The sequence below is a fragment of the Drosophila melanogaster genome, chromosome 2R (genome assembly GCF_000001215.4).
Source record: "Drosophila melanogaster chromosome 2R".
In the NCBI taxonomy this organism is placed as follows: Eukaryota; Metazoa; Arthropoda; class Insecta; order Diptera; family Drosophilidae; genus Drosophila; species Drosophila melanogaster.
This window is the reverse complement of record NT_033778.4, coordinates 23,907,589-23,925,067: the sequence shown is the minus strand read 5'-3', so window position 1 is coordinate 23,925,067 and position 17,479 is coordinate 23,907,589. Positions and strand designations below refer to the sequence as shown.

General features: G+C 41.1%; 1 protein-coding gene and 1 non-coding gene across 8 annotated transcripts, besides 1 other annotated feature; one reads left to right on the top strand and one right to left on the bottom strand.

The window, feature by feature from the left end:
* Position 1: 1 nt before the first annotated feature.
* Positions 2–17,414, bottom strand: kcc (kazachoc). 7 transcript variants are annotated; one of them, NM_001299864.1, is made up of 22 exons: positions 16,821–17,414; positions 16,437–16,594; positions 15,235–15,390; positions 13,200–13,391; positions 12,747–12,880; positions 12,602–12,684; positions 12,434–12,536; positions 12,234–12,339; positions 12,042–12,171; positions 11,864–11,982; positions 11,582–11,800; positions 11,370–11,526; positions 11,051–11,310; positions 10,737–10,989; positions 2,741–3,103; positions 2,490–2,676; positions 2,212–2,427; positions 2,039–2,146; positions 974–1,066; positions 519–652; positions 313–452; positions 2–250 (listed from the first exon to the last, which is right to left on the bottom strand). In NM_001299864.1, the coding sequence occupies exons 3-22, from the start codon at positions 15,368–15,370 to the stop codon at positions 159–161; spliced, it is 3,225 nt and encodes a 1,074-aa protein (NP_001286793.1). In that variant the 5' UTR covers positions 15,371–15,390; positions 16,437–16,594; positions 16,821–17,414; the 3' UTR covers positions 2–158. The 7 variants fall into 7 exon arrangements, with proteins under 7 accessions (NP_001286793.1, NP_001286795.1, NP_726377.1 ...); NM_001299866.1 differs by lacking the exons at positions 15,235–15,390; positions 16,437–16,594; positions 16,821–17,414 and adding exons at positions 1,675–1,728; positions 13,517–13,677; positions 14,245–14,458; NM_166630.2 differs by having other exon boundaries at positions 16,437–16,917.
* Positions 3,148–10,714: a mobile genetic element.
* asRNA:CR44806 (antisense RNA:CR44806) lies at positions 16,193–16,594 on the top strand. Its single transcript, NR_124719.1, has one exon.
* Positions 17,415–17,479: the final 65 nt, after the last annotated feature.

Here is a 17,479-nt window from a genome sequence, read left to right as displayed (position 1 = left end):
TCTTATTGTTACAATTTTTTGATATTTTATTTACGTAAAAATAAAATATTTGGACATATGATTGAATATAACAAATTAATAACCTTCTTTAAAAATTTGATTGATTCTTAAACTTGTCTAGTGTTGCGAACTCTTATAAAACTGAGCGATTAATGCTCTTAAGAGTAAATTGTTATAACTTCTCGGCCTCCTCCGCGAACCATTAACACTTTTTCAAGGCCCTCTGTTAATACCTCCAGAAATTCCATATCTACGGATTGGATATAAACGGGTTAGTTTGTGCCTCAGATACATTCCCCTTTCAGATCTTACAATTTCTTTCACGCTCCGCTCTCACTTCCCTAGGTGGTCCAGGTAGATTCATTATGACCAACTGGGCGTCCTGTGACTTTTCTACAATAACCTCGTTTAGTTTTATTGCTGTGTGCATGCGACGAACGTTGAACTCATCCCTGTGGAAAGAAATATAAGGACAATTAGGACACCGTAAAGTGGGCCATAAGAGAGCTGTTCCATACGGTTTCACACTGGACTTGAAGTCTCCGTCGGCTTTCTCTGTCGATTCATCCTTGTTAGAAGTAGTTTCGGGTGTGTCCGCGTTCTCGGGACCATCCAAATCAATTGAGTTACGTTTCTCGTCGTTTTGAGAATCCTGCAGAATTACAATTAGTCACATTATCAGATCTTTAGCGTGGCATTAGCCTTGAGTTTTGGATGACAAGTGCCGTCGACATTAAAAACTCAAAAGTTCATTTCAAATCAACCATGTTAAGAAGCCAAAATATCAGTTAGAACAAAACTCAAGATAACTCGGGAATGGATTTCGATTGCTACTGTTGATTATGCTTCAAAACTAAAATGTTTCAGGCTTACATTTGATGAGTCGTCGATCTCACTTAACTTTACTTATGTCATATGTGTATTTCGAGAGATAAGAGACAATGGTAAATAAAAATCTTAAGGCAGTACATACGTGATGCTGTGTTTCTTCTATAGTTGGATCGGCGAAGCGAACTTTAGACGCCGTTTTGGTGGCGTCATAATGGTGGTCTACAATTGTTTGAACCTGAAAATGTCACCATGAGGAGTATGAGAAAAGGTTGCGGAAAAGTGGGAGGCCAATATCAGAGGAGGGAGTAACTATTCTCGGGATGCAAACCGCAAAGCAGGAAACTCTATTTCAACTTTATTTCCCTATTGGTAGTTGAACTTATAGATGGGATCCAAAGTCCCAATGCTTTAAATTAAAATAAAGAATTTGATTGTAAAGATTACCGACAATTCTTAAGTACACTTGTTATTCGATATTTAAACTTTTATTAAATTTGAAAAACTCAATCAATTAAAGGAATATTAAAGTTAATCATTCCTGGGGAATGAAGAACCATATAAGACTATTTTTTAGATTATTGTAGAAAAAGACATTACTCAGAAGTACTCGGTGTTGAGAATAATTTGATAGAGTTATTATTGATAGAAGGGTGAGCATTAGCAACATCACATTGACACAACATATAAGGATTATGATAGGTATGGAGATGAAAGGAGCAGTTGCTCCCGCCGAGAAATGCACTGATGAGATACACACAACCAGGTTTCATACAAAGTTCGGGCAATGAATAGTTTGTATCTTGATATATCGATATATGTAGGCAATCTGTTTATACTCTTTACCAAAGACATTTTATTATCACTGGGTGTTTCCTTATAGTCCATTATAGTCTGAACCTTTTGATTTTCAAATATATAAAGTGTAAAGCTTTAATTTGGATCTCAGATAGAGGTATGGTATGGAAATTAGAGTTCATGAGAAACAAAGGGCAAATGGTTTCCTCTTAACAATTACTGAAATCAAAATACGCAACCTTCAAATCGAACGCATACAATAACTATGCTAATAAAGATTTAAGTAAATGAAAGGCTAATGTGCATTATGGCCGTATAAACAAAACAAGAATGAGCTGAATGATGGATGTTCTTCAGTTCGCAGAAGTACAGATGACGTGGGTGAGAGTCGCTTCGGATATGGACCACTTACCACTTTGGAGTTTTCTTTCTTATTTAAGCCTAATGCTCTCAGCATCTGATTACGCTGTTCCATCATCAGGGTCCGCTCGTAGGTATAAGCGGAAATATCGCTGTTGTTCTGCAGTTCGCAAATATAAAATGGTCAATAGGTTTAAGGTTTAGGTCCTGGCAGCTATATCATACCATCTCAACAACTTCAACATCGGCCTCGATTCGAAGATGGTAGAGGAATGTCTTTAGATCCTTCTTCATTTGAATCGAGTTGTCCTCGATTTGAGCAACTGTGAAGATCCTTAGCTTGCAATTGCGCCAGGTGCGATGTTGCTTCAGCAGGAAGGGCAGCAACATGAGCAGACCACCGTCGTGGACAATCCACCAGATATCAATGTTACCACCGATCTGAAGAGGGAGAAGGATTTGTTACTCAAAGAAAACTTGGCATTCGGAGCGGTAAATACTACTTTGTGGTTTGATTCTGGATAGAAGTTGATGCCCTTGGGCACCATGAGGGCCATGTGGCAGGCGGCCACCGTGCGGACCGTTTGGATGAAGGTCTTCCAGCTGTTCCTGCCCTCCTGTCGCCAGCTGTACGGCCATCCGATGATGACTGTGTTGGGCTTCATGCCCCCCAGTCCGATGGTTTGGATGCTGTGTTGAGAATTCAGTTATTAGTGGCCTCTAATATCCCTCCTCAATGACTTAGCCAACTTACACTGAGCTGAGGCCCTCGCCAATCTGCTGGGCTACCAGGACATCACAGAAGCCCTTCACCTTCTCGTCGGTCATGTACTTGCGCAGCGTGGCCTTCGCATCCACGGCTTTGTTAGTGATCTTAGTGTGGTCGCCCTTTATCACAGACACACAAATCGTCAATCCCTTGCCAGCTTTCAGCTGGGTGGCAAAGGAGAATATCTTCCTGTATTTTGGCAAGAGGTTGTCGTTGAGCTTCGAAAGCACCAAAATTTGGGGACGCCAATTTTTCGTATGCGGTGGGCCTTCCTCCAGACGGAGTAGCGAGTACCTGGCGGCGGTCAGGGCCATTCCACGAATGCCATCACCCCACTCCTTCTCAGCACTGTAATTGGTTGGATGGATTAGTTGGGTGCTTTGGGTGTATATTGTAGTATGTGCCTATGCAATATTAAGAACAATTAAATAAAATAGCATATTAACTTATGGCAGCACTTTGTTGCTATGTTTATGTTTATGTTTATGCACGCAGTTAGGCCAGGGCGGATGTAACATGATCACCCACTCGAAGGCCACAAAGTATAAGTGCATTGCCCAATCGAAGGCAAAAAGTATAAGTGCATGGTCAGCATTCACACGCCGACCAAATACATATTACATACGTACATACATATCTCGCTCTCCCGATAAGCCTAGATATATAAGATATACATAAGAACGCCGCTCCGCTGCTGGCGTACCCGGCAGCGCAGCTACGCGGATTAGCCTAAGTCCAAATATATAAAAAACTGTAAAATCGGAGAGACTCTGTAGACGTTGAGCTGACAGAACCATTTCTGCCTACTCTAAAATCAAAAGAAGAAATTGAATAAATATATGTCAGCCCGACGGCTGCCTTAAACTTAAAACGGACTTGTGTTCTTAATTGGAGTTCATCATTACATGGCGACCGTGACAGTCGTCCAACGCTGGACGAATTGACCAAAGCTGGTGAAAACAAAGGAACAAAGGAACACTGGACTGGAAGAAGACTGGACTAATTAAATGGAACTGCAAAAACCAAGGAAAAATCTGAGTGAGTAGAGTTCTATTGAGTATGGGCAAACACCGTGGCGGTTTGAAAACTAAGCTGAATAAACGTATAGCCCACGTAAGGTGGCTAATATACGGTCAGCAAACGCCACCGGTTTGGTCGAAAGCTCTAAAGCTACATGCAGAGCTAGACCACTTGTTGCAATATCAGCAAGAATTAAAGACCCATAAGCTCGAGAAAACTCACTCAGATAATATTAAAAATATACCCACAATTAATGAAGTTCCAAAATACCAGGCATGTCCAGCACCAGCACCAGCATTAACAAAACCAAAGAAGTCCTGCCCCCCTGGCTGCGAAGGAATCTGGAGTCCCCACTGCCTGGGGACTTGTGAGCGACCATCGACGTCTTCAGCGGCGAAGAAATAGACAGCAGCGAGGGAGTGTCAGCGTGCCACCCCCGGCGACGCCCAGCTGACACCCAACAAATAGACAGCAGCGAGGGAGTGTCAGCGTGCCACCCCCGGCGACGCCCAGCTGACACCTGATGAGCATCATCAACAGCAGAATATAATAATAAATATATATAAATATAAAGTAAATATAAAATATATATAGATAAGAAAAATTGTAAGAAATATTGTAAAACGGAGCATATACTATTATGCCCTGTTAACCCAATATGGCCCGTGAAGCCATAGCTAGAATCAGGCAGGCAACAATGTAAAATACAATTTTTTTTTACTCTTGCGAACATTGAAAGATTTTATAAATAGATAATTCCAAACATAAATGTCTATAGAGACAAATGAAATAAGTAAAACTGAAAATAAAAGTATATACAAAGGAAATTTTCTATTCTATTCTCCAAAATATAAAATTAGTATACCCAAAATGGGTCTAATAGACACTAAAACTGTGGACTCTACAGCCAATGTAATAAATAAAGTAGAAGTCCAAAATGCAGACTTGTTCTGGATAACCATAATACTAATTGTAATTGCATTAATTATGGTATCCAATGCATTAATAAAAATATACAAACTGCATAACAAGTGTCTTAAGAAACGATACCGTAGCACTGCTAACGGTATAGATAATATTTAAGGAAGATCTTTAATAAAGTCAATTATGAATGAAAATATGAGAAAAATTATATGAAAAAAAAAAATAATAAATAAAAAAAAAATATAAAACGTAATATTGAATTTATCTACATTAAAAAAAAATATATACAAATGAATAAATTTGAAGTTATGAGTATACCACAGCATGGACTGGGAAAAGCTTGTTGATCAGATAAAAGATCAAAATGAAAATTTCAGAAAATCCTATAAGTGCTTAACGCAAAACAGATCAACACAAGCTGTAACAATCAATAGGAATGCCCAAGTCTTGGTAAATAGTTATAATGAAATCAGAGAGTTGATCCAACAAAATAGAAAGAATTTGGAACGCAAACAGTGTGCTAAGGCTTTGAACCTACTGGTGACATTAAGAGAAAAATTAATATTTATAAAAAATAAATTCAGTCTCCAGATAGAAATTCCAACCATAGTAAACACCCCACTAAGAATAAATTTGAATGAAGACAGCACTAACTCTGACGAGGAAGATAGGACTATAGTCAAGGAAGACATTAAAGAGGAAGATCTTCACGATCTAACTATACCAGCAAAATTAATGCTGAAGAACGACGATAAAACAAATAACGCAGCCGACTCCGAAAATAACTTAACCATGGCAGAAGAAGCAGCTGCCATTAGGTCTTACATTAGGGAAGTCGCCTGCACAGTGCCAGAATTTGATGGGCAAAAGATCCATTTACAAAGATTCATTAAGGCAATCAAATTGGTAGACCTAGCTAAGGGACCATTTGAAGACATTGCAGTTGAGGTCATTAAGTCAAAAATAGTTGGCACAATTTTGAACTCAGTTGACAATGAAACGACAATTCCAGCAATTATAAACAAATTGCAGAAAGTAGTTGTCGGTGAGACATCCAGTAATGTCAAAGCAAAGCTAGCAACAGTTCAGCAGAGAGGTAAAACTGCAACGCAATTTACCGCTGAAGTTGATAGCCTGAGAAAACTTTTAGAAGCTTCCTATATCGATGAGGGTATACCTCTAGAACATGCCACTGGTCTAAGCACCAAAGAGGCAATTGAAACCATGATACATCGTGCTGAGCACGAAAGTATCAAAACAGTACTGGAAGCAGGGACTTGCACCACTATGGATGCAGCGATAAGCGCATACATAAGAACGAGTACAAGAGTTACCGGTGACATCAATAAAGTGATGTACTTTAGAGGTAACAGACCCAATAGAGGATACGGAAATGCCAATAGAGGTAGTAACCGCGGTAGAGGCTTTAATAACAATAGTATTAGAGGCAACTACCATAACGGTTACCAAAATAACGGTTACCAAAATAACGGTTACCAGAATAACGGTTATCAAAACCGCTATAATGGAAATAATAACCGTTATAATGGCTATAACAGAGGCCGTTATAATGGAAACAGAGGCCGTAACAACAGTCAGAACAACTACAACAGAAACAATGCCAATGTACGAGTAATCCAAGAACAGGGAAACTCGCAACAGCCTTTAGGTACTCAGTAGAAGAAGATCGTAGAGTATACACCATCAATTATAATCTCAACATATTTTCTACATTCATTCATGCCAAAACAGGCGTAAAACTAGTTTTTCTACTTGATACAGGTGCAGATATCTCTATTCTCAAAGAGAACTCTGACAAATTTTCTAATATTCAAATAACCAATAAAATAAACATTCAAGGCATAGGCCAACAGAAAATTCAGTCTCGAGGACAGACTTTTATTGAGATACAGACAGGTAAATACGTTATCCCACACGATTTTCATTTAGTAGATAAAAACTTTCCAATACCGTGTGATGGAATAATCGGAATAGATTTCATAAAAAAATATAATTGCCAAATCGATTTAAACCAAGAAGAAGATTGGTTTATAATTAGACCAAACAATTTGAAATTTCCAATATATATTCCCATAGCATACAGCTCTGGTATTAACACAACGTTATTACCAGCAAGATCCCAAGTTGTCCGAAGATTAATAGTATCATCAAAAGATGATAACATTTTAATTCCAAACCAGGAAATTCAAACTGGTATTTATGTTGCAAATACAATCGCAACATCAAGTAATACATTTGTCCGAATTTTAAATACAACCGATTCCGACCAATTAGTCAATATGGACACTCTAAAATATGAGCCACTTTCGAACTACAATGTAGTTCAGGCAAATAGTGAACACAGAAATAAAACTGTCTTATCTCAATTAAAGAAAAATTTCCCCGAATTGTTTAAATCACAATTAGAAAATATATGCAGCGAATATATAGATATATTTGCATTAGAATCAGAACCTATAACAGTTAATAATTTGTATAAACAACAGTTGAGATTAAAAGATGATGAGCCAGTATACACGAAAAATTATAGAAGTCCTCATAGTCAAGTGGAAGAAATACAAGCCCAAGTTCAGAAATTAATAAAAGATAAAATAGTTGAACCATCAGTTTCACAGTACAATAGCCCTTTGCTATTAGTACCCAAAAAGTCAAGCCCGAATTCTGATAAAAAGAAATGGAGATTAGTAATAGACTATCGCCAAATTAATAAGAAACTTTTAGCTGACAAATTTCCACTACCGAGAATAGATGATATTTTGGACCAACTTGGTCGAGCAAAATATTTCTCCTGCCTTGATTTAATGTCAGGTTTTCATCAAATCGAACTGGATGAAGGCTCGAGAGATATAACATCTTTCTCAACCAGCAATGGCTCATATCGTTTCACGCGATTGCCATTTGGCTTAAAAATAGCGCCTAATTCATTCCAAAGAATGATGACTATAGCATTCTCCGGAATAGAACCGTCTCAAGCATTCCTTTATATGGATGACTTAATAGTCATAGGTTGTTCCGAAAAACATATGCTTAAAAACCTCACTGAAGTTTTTGGTAAATGCAGGGAATACAACCTAAAGTTACATCCTGAAAAATGTTCATTTTTCATGCATGAAGTCACATTTTTGGGACACAAATGCACAGACAAAGGAATTTTGCCGGATGACAAAAAATATGATGTCATTCAGAACTACCCAGTTCCACATGATGCGGACAGCGCTAGACGTTTTGTAGCATTTTGCAATTACTACAGACGTTTTATCAAAAATTTCGCCGACTATTCGCGGCACATAACAAGATTATGTAAAAAGAATGTTCCATTCGAGTGGACAGATGAATGTCAAAAAGCATTCATACATTTAAAATCTCAGCTAATTAACCCAACACTCTTGCAGTACCCAGACTTCAGCAAAGAATTTTGCATAACAACAGATGCAAGCAAGCAAGCGTGTGGCGCAGTTTTAACTCAAAACCATAATGGCCACCAACTCCCAGTTGCTTATGCATCCAGAGCTTTTACGAAAGGTGAAAGCAATAAGAGTACAACAGAACAAGAGTTAGCAGCAATTCATTGGGCAATAATACATTTCAGACCATACATTTACGGAAAACATTTCACTGTGAAAACAGACCATAGACCATTGACATATTTATTCTCGATGGTGAACCCCAGCTCTAAATTAACTAGAATAAGGCTTGAACTAGAGGAATATAATTTTACAGTAGAGTATCTAAAGGGCAAGGACAATCATGTAGCAGATGCGTTATCAAGAATAACCATCAAAGAGCTAAAAGATATAACTGGAAATATATTAAAAGTCACTACAAGATTTCAAAGTAGACAAAAATCCTGCGCAGGAAAAGAACAATTGGATTTGCAAAAGCAAACCAAAGAAATAGCTTCAGAGCCCAACGTATACGAAGTCATAACAAATGACGAGGTACGAAAAGTAGTGACATTGCAATTGAATGACTCGATATGTTTATTTAAACATGGAAAGAAAATTATTGCAAGATATGATGTTGGTGATCTTTATACTAATGGAATTCTTGATTTAGATCAATTTCTCCAAAGGCTTGAATTGCAGGCCGGTATATATGATATCAGCCAAATCAAAATGGCACCGTGGAAAAAAATCTTTGAACACGTTTCAATAGATAAATTTAAAAATATGGGCAATAAAATATTAAAGAATTTAAAAGTAGCGCTACTTAACCCGGTGACCCAAATAAATAATGAAAAAGAAAAAGAAGCTATATTGTCTACATTACATGATGATCCAATACAAGGAGGGCATACAGGCATTACAAAAACCTTGGCCAAGGTCAAAAGACATTATTACTGGAAAAATATGAGTAAATACATAAAAGAGTACGTAAGAAAATGTCAAAAATGCCAAAAAGCAAAAACAACAAAGCACACAAAGACTCCAATGACGATAACTGAAACACCAGAACATGCTTTCGATAGAGTTGTTGTGGACACAATTGGTCCACTACCCAAGTCAGAAAATGGTAACGAGTACGCAGTCACTCTCATATGTGATTTAACCAAGTACTTAGTTGCCATACCAATAGCAAATAAAAGCGCAAAAACAGTCGCAAAAGCTATATTTGAATCTTTTATTCTAAAGTACGGTCCAATGAAGACGTTCATAACGGACATGGGAACAGAGTATAAGAATTCAATAATTACTGACCTGTGTAAATATTTGAAAATAAAAAATATAACATCAACAGCTCATCACCACCAGACAGTTGGAGTAGTAGAAAGAAGTCATAGAACCTTAAACGAGTATATACGATCCTACATATCGACGGACAAAACCGATTGGGACGTATGGCTTCAATATTTCGTATACTGCTTCAACACGACCCAATCTATGGTACATAATTATTGTCCATATGAATTAGTTTTCGGTAGAACAAGTAATTTACCAAAACATTTTAATAAACTACATAGCATAGAACCAATATATAACATAGATGATTACGCTAAGGAGAGTAAATATAGGTTAGAGGTAGCATATGCTCGAGCAAGAAAACTTCTCGAAGCACACAAAGAAAAAAATAAAGAAAATTATGACTTAAAAATAAAAGACATAGAATTAGAAGTAGGAGATAAAGTTTTACTAAGAAATGAGGTAGGTCATAAATTAGACTTTAAATATACGGGGCCCTATAAGATAGAAAGCATAGGAGATAATAACAATATTACGCTACTTACTAATAAAAACAAAAAACAAATAGTTCATAAAGATAGATTAAAGAAATTTCATTCATGATTGAATTTAAACTTATATTTTCCTTAATCATTTACACAAATTTTCCATACACTACGTATATTTTTATCTTTGCATTATAAAATCAACTATTGTTGTTCAAACAAAAACACAAACAAAATAAAAATAAAAATAAAATAATTTGCATTTAATAATCAAAATAACTTCACTAGGTTACGTTATTTTTCAAAAGGAGGGAGATGTAGTATGTGCCTATGCAATATTAAGAACAATTAAATAAAATAGCATATTAACTTATGGCAGCACTTTGTTGCTATGTTTATGTTTATGTTTATGCACGCAGTTAGGCCAGGGCGGATGTAACATGATCACCCACTCGAAGGCCACAAAGTATAAGTGCATTGCCCAATCGAAGGCAAAAAGTATAAGTGCATGGTCAGCATTCACACGCCGACCAAATACATATTACATACGTACATACATATCTCGCTCTCCCGATAAGCCTAGATATATAAGATATACATAAGAACGCCGCTCCGCTGCTGGCGTACCCGGCAGCGCAGCTACGCGGATTAGCCTAAGTCCAAATATATAAAAAACTGTAAAATCGGAGAGACTCTGTAGACGTTGAGCTGACAGAACCATTTCTGCCTACTCTAAAATCAAAAGAAGAAATTGAATAAATATATGTCAGCCCGACGGCTGCCTTAAACTTAAAACGGACTTGTGTTCTTAATTGGAGTTCATCATTACAATATGATCTGTGATTAACTCACCCGCGGTACTCTATGTATTTGTAGATAATGATGGCCATTCCCATAGCAATCAGTGCGAAATACCAGGAAGTCATGATCATGACTGATATGCACAGCGTCAGGCCGATGAGCGACAAGCTCCAGTGGTAGAACTTGAAGCGCGGTCTCCAGTTGGGAGTCCTCAGCAGGGTTTGCACAGCGCAGGCCAGGTTGACAAAGCCGTAGCACATGAGGAAGAACATGGACAGCAGAGGAGCCAGCAAGTCCACGTTGCCTGTATTTGGTATAGATATTATATTCACAGCACATACAATATGATACGATCCGATGCTTACCCAACAGGATGCCGCACTGGCAAATGACAATGGTCAGGAGCAGCGCACGGGTGGGTTCGCCACGCTTCGAAGACTTGGCAAATGGAGCCAGGAAGGGGATGATCTCATCCCTCGCAATCGCCTGCAGCAGTCGGGGTGCTCCAGTCAAACTCTGCAGACCAGCGCCCAAGGTGGAGAGGAAGGAGCCAATCAGAATGACCCACTGATTTGGCCAGGCAATATTGGCCACCACCAGCTTGCCACCAATAGACTGACCGAATCTGGAATAGTTGGATGATGATAAGCCATGGCAGAGTCAGAGAATCACTATGCTACTCACTTGTCCCTCAACAGGAGATTGTCCACTGTGCCGGCGAAGAACATAACGCTGGACAAGTAGACTGTGCTGGTGGTCAGAATGGCACATATCGTTCCGATGGGTATGCTCTTCTGGGCGTCAGCCAGGTCGCCCGATCGATTGGATCCAGCCATGATGCCTAATGTAGATTGGCTTGAATATCTGAATAGTTCTGTCTGCGAGATGCTACTAACCTGTGACCGATGGGAAGAAGATGCCGATAAGAAGGGTGAACGACGTGGTAATGTCGGCCATGATCTGGTTGTATGACTCTCCACTAGTGTTCTCAATGTCAATTGCACTCTTGCCGTAGGATATGAACTGGCCCTTCTCCAGGAACGAAGGGAAGATGTTGTCGTAGAACACGCCACTGGCCAAACCCTTGATGCCCTTGACTTTGGTCACGTTATTGGCTATGGAGGATAAGGCATTGTAGTTTCGGTATGGAACACTCTGCATGTATGAAGGGATCTTACCCAGGTAGTATTCCTCGCATTTACCATCTGGGCAGTATATGTCGCGTAAGAAGGAGTCTTCCTTTGTGCAATTCTCCAGCGGGATATCCTTCAAGAGTCGTTTTCCCAGAACACACATGCTGCAATCGGGCGGAGATTAGATGGCCGCTCAGGGGGCACGTACTTGGCGCATACTTACTATAGCTTTTCGTTGCCATGGATATTGTCAAATATTCCCACATACACCGCTATTATCGAAAGGATGACGCAGGCCAGGGCCACCGTCGCGAACTTATTGACGAATTTCACGCCCAGGAACACAATGAGACCTTGATTTAGTGGCGGGACATTAATGTTTGCTCCTCACTAGTGGGCCACAGGCTTAACTCACCCATAAAGATGAGCAGCAAAGTGCCGTAGACCCTGAAATTGTTGTACATCGCGTCAGCGTCCTTGGTGAAGTCCCCAAATATCGATGCCCACGGCGCCATGTATGTCTGCAATGAATAATTAATGAGTGCTTAAGTAATGGCACTTTCGAGTGGAACTGCGCCTGGGATTGGTGCCTGGGAGTGGGCGCTCTTAACTCACCAATACGATTTCCACGGCACCAACGATGTACATCGCCGCTGCTAGCGTGGTGCCCGTATAGAACAACATTCCCACCGCTCCGCCGAATTCAGGGCCCAGGGATCTGTTGATGTTAATCGTGGCACCATTAGAGTTACTACTACCTCCTACCAATGCCATTGTAATTACCGTGATATCATGAAGTAACTCCCGCCCGCCGGAACCACCCCGTTCGTTGCAATGGCCGACATCGAGATCGCGGTTAGCATGGTCTGCAAAGAGGAGTTTGGAGTGAGGCCAAATGGGGGAGGGCTCAGCAGCAGGACGCTCTTACCACACAGCAGCAGGTCAGAACAATCAGGAATCCACACACGGCGCCAGCCGTTCCAACAACCCATGTTAACCGAATGAACAATATGACACCAAAGATGTTTTGAATGCATGGCAAGAACACTCCAATTAGGGTACCTTATGAGACATTGAAACGAGCGTTAGAGATTGATGCTTGGGGTCATCAGTTTAATGAAACCATTTAGGCAGGTGCCCGAAAGTATGCACTCAATCGCGGGAGCGATTCCCTTCGATTGTGCCACACTACTGCACACTGTTGCATACTTTCGAACAGCTCTATAATATTCGCCCGCACAGTGAAGGCTGAAACACTTTGAGGGGATTACAGCAATCATTCCTCCACAGCTTTGTTGTTTGCTGCGATTCCATTGTGCACATGCCTTTCAATATGGGGGTAGATGGAACAAGCAAGTTAATTAATGCGCGGCGAACATACCCATTCGAGCCGATGGAGCTGCCGGCTTTGCATCGGGATCGGTGGCCGCTGGTATCGTGTTCTCATAATTGGCAATTGATGAAATGAACGTTGATATATGGGGCCTGGTCTCCAAATCATCGTCGTACAGATATAGATTTGGGTCGATGCTGGACTTCTGGTTCTCCTCCGCCCTGTGGATATCACCTGAGTCTGTGGATGCACAGGATTGAATAGAGTTCGGATATCTTACGTTATGTAATTAAGCTACTAAGCACTAGTAGTGAACACTATATATGTACATATATACTATATAATTGATATTATCCCCTGCATACCTTCATTTTTGGTTTCGTGAACTGTACCATTGTGTTCGGATGGTATTATTTCCATTTCATCCGAATCATCTTTTGCACTGTTACTTTGCATGTTAACGTTGGTTGTTTGGTTTCAAACCCTTGCTTTAGATTGCACTATGTTCACTTAAAATTAGGTAACACTAGAGGAGAACGTGGTCAAGAACTAAGAACTAAGTGGGCATGGTCCTTCTTCAGACGGAGCTCCACGCATTGGGATTATATAACCCAAAAGGCGTGGCCGCTGCGGTGTATATATTCACATGTCTGCGGACGTGTGCCTATATACTCGAGATTTGGGTTTGGTTTCGGAAGGGAGCTCCTAATCGGGAAATGCCCCAAGAACTCGGAGGTGGAGGTATGATGGGAGGTGGATCAAAAATTGCGTCCGGCAGGCAGGGCGGGCGGGGATGCTGCTGCGAAAGTTGAGCCAGCTCGGACAGAAAAAAAAAAAATATGTAACCGATTAATTTAGGTCAAGGATTTTCAGGCCGTCGTCGTGGGGCGGTAAATAAATGCCGTAAAGTCGTCCTTTTCGCCGTAAAGCGGCTCTCGAGCTGGCTAAATGCACCGAAAGTGCGGAATGCAGCTGAAAATGGTTACGAAATGAGGCCTTTCTATGGGAATGCGGGGTAATCCTCCTCGACACCGAGTGCCCGGATCTGGGGTCTCCGGGAGGGAATTTGGACACACTTTCTGGTTGAACGCACTTGTATTCATGTATTTGATTATTGTTAGAATTTCGTCGATTGTTTAAAGTATGTTATTTGTTAAAGGTGCTCAAAAAGAACTGGTTTCTCATGTTTTCCCGTTTTTCGTATTTTTTTTTAGGTTTTTTGTATTATGCGAAAGAAGACTCCTTCTAAAGTTATTTTAGGCGAGCGAAAACGCTCAGATGTATGCTACTTTTCGTTCGGATTAATAGAAAAACTAAGAAAACTGTTGGTATTCGGCCGAATAAAAATTATGTTGCCCAGGACCCTGAGCGTTCAATTGAGATGAAATCGAAAGCTTTTGTCTACACACATTTTTAATACACACACACTCTCGCAGGAGAGCGAAATCGAGAGCGATGCTGAGCTGAGCTAAGCTGAGCTGTGCTGGGAGAATGGAGAGCGCCTCGTTGCAGGTGTACATTTCCATTCGGTGGCCCACAGCTCAGTGGGGCCACTGAGCCCACTGCCTTGGCCAGGACCTGCCCGCCAGCCAGCCAGCCACTCTCACCCAGCATCCGACGTTCGCTGGAAGGGATTGCGAGAAAGCTGCGCCGCCCTCAATCTCTCACTCTCTCTCTCTCTCTCTTTCTCTCTCTCTATCTGGGAGCTTTCGTCAGGTACTACGAGCTTTGGCTTACAGCAGCCGCGAAATGTGTCACCAGGACATCCTGGATTCGGACTGGGGCAACTGGGGCAGCACAGGATAGGATTGCAGGGCCGTAAGCTCTATCTGGGCATACAGTAGTCACTCGATGGGAGGGGAAATGCGTGTGCCTGGGGGTGAGCAGGCGAAATGTGCTGATGGGACGAAACTCAGCAAGGACCAGATGAAATTGCACACAATCTCTTCAGTGTTAATGGTTCTTGTGTATGTATACATCTTATCTAAGTATGTATAAGTATATATTAAGAAACGAGCTCTTATAGTTAATAGTAAAACTAAAGTAATAATAGTGGCACAAATAAAAATGAAAACATCCTTACCATCGTACGACCCATAGTTCTCACCTAGGGTTTCGTCGTGGATGTCCCCCAGTAGCTTGCCGCTCGCAGACTCATCCTGGTTGTAGTCCAACGCGGTGTCCTCGTCAGCCTTTGTAACTTGAAATCTATCTGGCATATTTGTGGATGTAAGGCACTCTGAAATGGGAATGACATTAGTATCGTCGTTGCTAACATGGAGACCCTGCCGAGGGCACGGCTAGGAATTAGCGATCAAAAGCATTCCCGACGATCGCTAGTCCAGTGCGGCTGGTTCCGAATTCACATAAGCTCCCAAGATAAGGATAACATTTCTGTTCCGAATTGCAAAGCCCACCAAATAACTAAGACGGTTAGTCCGCCCCCATCATTACTGCCGCACCTCAACTGGTGTGATAACCCGTGATCGAAGGTATCTAGTGAGTCGCACTATTTGCATGAGATTAGTAGTCCGCTATCACATGACCATCGAACTTGGTGGGTGTCTGGCCGAAATGGGCCACTGCACCTGCGATGTATGCTCCACTTTCGGGCAGAGATAAAGGCTGTTTCCGATCTGTGGCGCTAATCGCTCCGCACTCGCCGCGAGCTGTGAGCGGCGAGCTTAAGATAACGACCATTTAGTGCCATTTAGTATGCCTCAGCGGTGTTATGTCACCGGCTTGGTTACATAAGGCACGACTTGGGACACACAAGATGCGCTGCGATGTGCCAGACGTCGAGTGGGAACGGTTTTGGCGGTTTCCTGACCCTGCCACCGTGATTCCAGCCCCCACCCGCAGCGACGAATTGATAGGCGAGCATGTGTGTGGCGCTCTCAGCGAGATCGGGCTCATCCCGAACCCAGACGAGGCAGCTGGCCCAGGTGGAGGCCATTACACGCGCGCTGATAAGTGCACAAATCTGTTCCCATCGATTGGGCCGTCGCAGCCGCGTACACACAACAGGGGGCAGATAGATTAGTGCAGATACGGGGCTATGTACGTGGAACACAAAGAGGTGCATGCAGATACGTACATCCAAACACGCACATACGCACGCATGTACATATGTACATACGCAGAGGTGGTGGTGGTGGCGGAACAGGATGGACTGGACGGTGTTATCTAACCCGAGGATGTGCCCGCCCAGGCCAGCCACTGGACATCCGGACACTCGTGCGGGAATGCTTTTGGGGGACAGCGGATTCACTCGATTCGATTTACTTGGGCAAGCGCCTGGAATTCGCCTTCACCGACGATCCGATCCGATCCAATGTGATGCGATCCGATGCACTTGTGCTGGGCAGAGCCAACGGAAACGTCCTTTGTAGAATTGTGTTTACTTTTGGGGGCTTCGACTCCTGCTGCCCGATGTGGGTGAACTTTTCAATTGTACGAATAAAATAAAACTATCATATTAAAGGCGCATGAGTAATACAAAATGATTTTCCACCGTATATACTTTGGAATCGCGAGTGGGGGAAAGCGTAGTATTAATGAAAAGTCCAATTGAAATCAAATGTAACGCATAGGGGACGCCGAGTGGCGATTGTATTTTGGAAAACACGTCCCCCAAGATATGTTTATTGCAATTAGCACCCATGATACCATCTTATGGATGATTCCGCCTTGGCGTCCGTGAACGCATAAAATTACTGATTCCGCGCTAAGTTTACAAGGCAGTGAAAAGAGTCTAATTGGCTATATGGGCTATGGGCATCTGATGTGCGCCGATGTGGGTGTACGTATGTAAATACATATTATATTCATATGCATATATACATATATATATTGGGTCCCTAAAAATATTTTTAATTTGCAGAACGGCGCATTTTGGTATAATTTCCAAATTTGCACAGTACATTCATGCAACGTATTTTTTTTTTTTTTTTTTTTTTTTTGCTAAAGAAGTCAATAAACCCGTTAATGGGAACGGATTAAACGTAATAACATTGATCCTGTGTTTTTATTTGGCAAAAATCCTTAAATTGCTTAGAATTCAGTAGTTACTAAGTTAGCCGATAGTTGGGCGAGCATATCCAAATCTCTTGCTTGACGTCTTATAAGAAATCCGATTTGTTAGGAGCGTTTCAGAATGTTTATATTTTTCCAACTTAGGCTTTTATTTTAAAGCGAAGTTATTTTAAATATAGTTATAACTTAAGCCACAGCTGTTTTATTTGGTTTGTTTTAGCCGATAGTATCGATAGGCAATTCAGGATCACAAGCATCTCGATTCTTAAAATTTACCGCTATATTTCGAAAAT